General features: G+C 44.6%; 1 protein-coding gene across 2 annotated transcripts; it reads left to right on the plus strand.

Moving 5' to 3' along the window:
- The first annotated feature begins 1066 nt into the window (after positions 1–1066).
- On the plus strand, positions 1067–4314 carry LOC149359874 (peroxiredoxin-4-like). 2 transcript variants are annotated; one of them, XM_089571983.1, is made up of 6 exons: positions 1067–1290; positions 1619–1736; positions 1853–1969; positions 2574–2696; positions 2794–2959; positions 4035–4314. In XM_089571983.1, the coding sequence occupies exons 1-6, from the start codon at positions 1119–1121 to the stop codon at positions 4089–4091; spliced, it is 753 nt and encodes a 250-aa protein (XP_089428109.1). In that variant the 5' UTR covers positions 1067–1118; the 3' UTR covers positions 4092–4314. The 2 variants fall into 2 exon arrangements, with proteins under 2 accessions (XP_089428109.1, XP_089428110.1); XM_089571984.1 differs by lacking the exon at positions 1067–1290 and adding an exon at positions 1326–1472.
- The last annotated feature ends 1165 nt before the right edge of the window (positions 4315–5479 follow it).

The following is a 5479-nucleotide window of genomic DNA, read 5'->3' on the forward strand; positions in this document are numbered from 1 at the left end:
TGTCAGTCTCTGAACTGAGTTTGTTTGTTTACTAGGCTTGTTTTCTACAGAAGCAAAGCATACAAGAAACACGGCAAGTGCTCACTGCATCTTTTTCACCTATCACAACCAGATTTGAAGTTTTGACTCTCAGAACTTTAGGTCTGTTACATGGGTACACAAAAATATGCCATCAAGGCAGAATACATTGTAGTGCAACACATAAAGGGAACAGGATAGCGCCTGTTCTGTCCCCTTTAACTTCCTCCAGAGGCCCGCAGGCTATCCTGACAATGAATGGCTGAGGTTCGAAGCACTCAAGATCTTCAGTGCACCACTTAGTGGCCCTCGGTAATATGCTCTATGGCTCTCAGATTTTCAAGCAGTGTGGCGTTTAGAATATTTTTGAGGAAAAAGAAAATGGTTTGGTTTCCGAAGCATTCAAAAAAGAAAATTGACATTTTTTCCTAGTCTCGTGGAGCAAGAACTTAAGACGCATGATGATACGTGTAACTGAAATTTGTGAAGACATGTAAACAGCTCTCATATTTACAATCTCTGCTACTGCCACAGTGTTTCTGATGAGCTGTCAGGGAAACTACTCGGGCATCACAAGTGCTCAGGCTTATGCTACAGCATATCCTCTGTACCGTTCTTGCCAAAAGTAACTAAGCAATAGGGTTTGTTTCTTGGCCATGTAGAGGAGCACTTATGGCACCCTTTAAGCTCTGAATCTGCGAAAGGTAATACGCTTTGGCCTCGCCCTTCGACACCTTTTGGTCCTTAGGGGTGCCATAAGGGCACCAATATATGGTCGAGAAGCAAAAACTGTACGTGTTGGGCACACACGATATAGCTTTGTGTACACGATACACGTGGACACAAGGCTATAAAGTCGCTCTCTGATAACTTAGTAAAAACTGCAATGTCAGTCAAGGAGACAAATCATTGCATTTCCACGATGGAACCTGCCGGCTTTTTAAAAGAAGCGCCATTTGGCACGTCGCGCCACCTTCCGGCAACCGCTGAAACGCTAGTAGGAAGAAGGGAGCGGAAAAAAACACACACACACACAAAAAAACGCGCGGGCACACGGGCACGCGCCGCAACAATCGCAGTAGCGTTCATCTAGCGGCGGGATGGCGTCGGGACGATGTGGGAGGTTGTTTTTGATCGCTATTTCCTGCATAGGCAGCCTACAACTTATTACCTGTGCTGAAGAAGGATGTCGTTCGTACGGCGGCGGCCAAGTCTACCCGCAGGAATACACGAAATCTTCGGCCCACAACCTCCACTGGAGCAAAACTCAAAGTGGGTACTACGTGACGTGTAACGTGCCGGCGTCCGCTTCGGTGTTCGAAAACGTGCGCGTGCTCTTTTTGTGGTGCACGGTGGTCATTCTTCGCGAATCTCCTTGCGGATCAGGTCGTGTCATTCTATTGTCTTAAATATGCGTCTACAATATCTCACCGGAGGAAACAGCTATACCCGGGGTGATTTTCCTCCACTTTTAACATTGTTTTTATAAAGGTCCCACGATCGAGTCATTTATCACTTGTGACGCGCCGCATGTGGAACATTGCCTCTGTAGTCGGCGTCTGAGCCGCATGTTCTGATTAATTCATTTTTCTCGTCGCAGTCTCGAAGCCGGCCCCCGATTTCTCGGGAACTGCCATCGTGAATGGAGAGTTTAAGGAGCTCAAACTCTCCGACTTCAAGGGAAAGTACCTGGTGTTCTTCTTTTACCCGTTGGACTTGTGAGTACTGCTTACGGTGCACTTTCCACGTCGACCCGAATCGTGGAACTAGCCAATTCTGAAAGGTCAGGTTTTGCATTTCTTCGGTTGAGCAGCGATTCTCTTTTCTGTTTCAGCACTTTCGTGTGCCCAACGGAGATCATAGCGTTCAGCGATCGCATCCAGGAGTTCAAGGCGCTGAACACAGAAGTTGTGGCGTGTTCTGTTGACTCACCTTTCACCCATCTTGCATGGTGCGTGGCACAAGATTGTTAGATTGTTAGACTGCTAGATTGTTGTGGTTCCGATGGATCATTTTCTTTTTCTGAAGCATGATTGCAACACCTGTTGCTTTCCGCTGCATCAATATAAATTTGTAAATTACGACCACTGAGGTAGCCGAGTAGCCATACTTCATATTTTAATGTGCTACACAACGCAGGACGATTGCAATCGTTTTTTTTTATTTATTTTTTGTTTTTTTTCAGAAAACCTGATAGATTCTGCCTTGCTAAGGAGATAGTATGGCGTTTCGTGCTCTTGAGCTAAGGGGGACATAGTGAAAGGCCCCGGACTGTTTCAACCTCGGGGAGTTATTTAATGTGCACTTGCATTGCTAAAGCACAGGAGTGTTTGTGCATTTCACCTCGATCGAAGTGCGGCCGGGGTTCAATCCCGCGACTTTAGACTCGGCAGCCGAAAGCCATAGCCACTGTGGCGGGTTTTCCTAAAGTCCCTTTATGAGCTTTTCTAAAAAAAGCAAAGCTGATCTAGGGACTTAAGGTTTTCCGAGATAATGCATTGAGAGAAAATGCATGCATTCATTGATTTGAAATTCAAATTTTGTTGGCTGTGCAGGATCAACACACCCAGGAAGCAAGGTGGACTTGGACCCATCAAGATTCCGCTGCTCTCTGACCTTACTCACCAGATCTCAAAAGACTATGGTGTCTACCTGGAAGACCTGGGTCACACACTGAGGTCAGAGTTAGAAGAACGAAATGCTTTGCCATTCTTGCTCTGCGTGCTTTCTTTATATTTTCGTTATATTTGATAATTATATTATGTTATCTTTCAGAGGACTGTTCATCATTGATGACAAAGGCAACCTTCGCCAGATCACTATGAATGACTTGCCGGTCGGCCGGTCTGTGGATGAGACTCTACGCTTGGTGCAGGCTTTTCAGTACACCGATAAGCATGGCGAAGTCTGCCCTGCAGGCTGGAAGCCTGGGGGAGACACGGTATGGATGCTTTCAGTTCATCTTTACATTAGACTTATCATTGAAAAGAGTGACAGATATTGCGAGGTTCCACAGTAACATGCCATTTGTCAGTGTCAGCCAGTAAAAGCAGCTGAAGATGGCCATTGTAAGCATGGAAAATTGTATTATTCCTAGCTGCATCATGGGAGTATTTTCATACTTCTGTCCTCTGTATGTCGCATATAGTGCAGCAGTAATGGACCTTTTCCGGCCAACATCATCAGCACACGTGTTTCTGGTACAGTTGGTGAAACATGCAGCGTACCAAAGAGGTTCTAACTGGGAGAAGGAAGGCTGTGCCGAGGCATCCCCAATTGGGAGAAAAATACGATGGTGGGGTAGAGCTTGACACAAACAACCCAGTTCAGAAGTGAAAGTGGACTATAGGGATAGGTCTGTTGAACTGTGGTGGCAGCTGTGTGCTGTCATGATTTTATGGGTGTTTGTGTGCACGAATATGCAACTTAGGTTTAAGAGTGGTAGCTGGCACCACTCCTAGCATTCCACATGGCTGCAGACACCACACAGCACATTGTCAAAGTTAGCAGGAAAGTGGCTTCATTTTGTCACCAGCACTAAGACTTACTCTAGTGCTGCATCGATTCTCAGCTCAGTGGTGATGAAAGGAAATTGAATGAAGGCATGCAGAGGACATTACCTTGAGTTCTGAACTTGCCTTTGAGAACAGCTACTTGAGAAAAGGTATATAAATAGGAAACCAACACTTTTCATATTGGACATGCTTTCTTTGGAACAATCATGTTACCATTTTGCAGTATGTGCAAAAGGCCAGAATATTGCAAGGTTTAAAAGGGTAGCACATTATAATTGTTTGAGAAGTACCGTATGTCTTCCGTTACACTTCACTCACTCAATTTTGCTCAGTTGATTACACCTCGCTCTTATGCATGGAATATGATAAGCACACATACATAGGCTTTTTGAGGCTGCATAGAAGGCTGTATTTACTTTGTAAGAAACCTGTCTGCACATAGGAAGACACACTTCCCTGGGATATCTCGCTCAAGTGCATGCATTTTTTTTCCTCTTGCAGATCATTCCTACCCCAGCAGACAAGCTGAAGTACTTCAGCAAAATGGGGGATGCATGAAATGCTTCTTGCATCAAGCACGTGATACAGCTCACAGGGCATCCAAACTCATACAAAAATAACTGCATCTTTCCGTGTTGATTGTTTCCAAGTGACTGTCCTGGTCAACATTTGTGCCCGCCTAGTCCGTTTTTGTTCAAGTGCTCGAAGCACTATAAACAACTGTGTTTTTCTTCCTACACTGATCAATTTTGTTTCATCATTAAAGAGTTCTTTGTGCCAACATTGCTGTCAAATGATTTTTATGGCTTGAAGAAGGTTGATATGACGTGGTCTTACAAGGCAGGAACACTAGCAAGACAAGAGCAAACATAGTAATTGTTACCCATGAATATAAGTTGCATGCACATATAAGGCCATTGAAAGGTTCGGGTGCCCTAAAAAGAAGTACCCTGAAATGTTACTATCAGCTGTTTGGCCCTGACAGCAGCTGCATTGCTGTTCTCATGGGAATAAAGATCTATGGAGGTAGCACTGCAGTGGCACCAAAGGTAAGGCTTGAACTATGACTGCATGGCATGTAGGCATAGGCATGTAGGACATGCACTGACGAGATTACACATGGGAAAGGTTAACCTACTGGCAAAAAAAAAAAAAAATAGCATTTGGAAAGGATGTAGGGACAGATGCTTACCATAACGTAATCGAGCCTGTTATTTTCCTGGTGGTGCGTACTTTCTGGCTCAAACTATTTTACTTCAGTGATTTGCAGTGTTCTAGGTAAATAGTGCATATTTAAAACTGCATGTGATGGGTATAACCTACTTCCTTACCGAGCAGTGGAAGGGCTATTGCTACTATTAAGAAAATGTAGCCAAAGCCTAGTGCAACTACAGCCACAGTAGCTTGACAGTTGTATAGGTGAGCACAATATCGGGTTTGACACCTAGCTGAAGTAACTGCACTAGACTGCGATGGAAGCAAAATGCAAGATGTTCATGTGTTAGTTTCAGCATTCGCTCACAGCCCTAGGTGTTTGAAGCCTATGTAGAGCTCTTTGGGCATCATCCTTTGCCTGCAGCAATGGTGTGTGGTGTGAAAATAGTATTTACCTCAGCTTTTTTGTAGACTGGGTGTTTCAACATCCCAAAGCGACACATGGGCTACGAAGAACGCCATAGTGCTCCGGATTAATTTACCTAGACCACCTGGGATTACTAAAGTGTGCCGACATTGCACAGCACACGGACGTACATTCAGCATTTCACCTTCATCGAAAAACAGCGACCATGGCCAGGATGCTGTGTGCCAGAGGGCCCGGATTCAATCCCGTTCTTGTCTTTTTCGTAATGAGACTTTGAACACTGACAACGTTTCTTTTGTATGAATAAAATGTATGATGTGATTGTAGGATGCAACAGAAAGCTGAAACAGCAAGAGACCAACCA

The sequence above is a fragment of the Amblyomma mixtum genome, chromosome 2, assembly GCF_055824585.1.
Source record: "Amblyomma mixtum isolate Tamu chromosome 2, ASM5582458v1, whole genome shotgun sequence".
Lineage (NCBI taxonomy): Eukaryota > Metazoa > Arthropoda > Arachnida > Ixodida > Ixodidae > Amblyomma > Amblyomma mixtum.

Coding starts and splice junctions, on each gene's coding strand:
- LOC149359874 (XM_089571983.1), top strand. CDS start 1,119: ATGGCGTCGGGACGATGTGGGAGGTTGTTTTTGATCGCTATTTCCTGC. Junction 1,970..2,573: donor CCTTTCACCCATCTTGCATG/GTGCGTGGCACA, acceptor TTGGCTGTGCAG/GATCAACACACCCAGGAAGC. Junction 2,697..2,793: donor GACCTGGGTCACACACTGAG/GTCAGAGTTAGA, acceptor GTTATCTTTCAG/AGGACTGTTCATCATTGATG.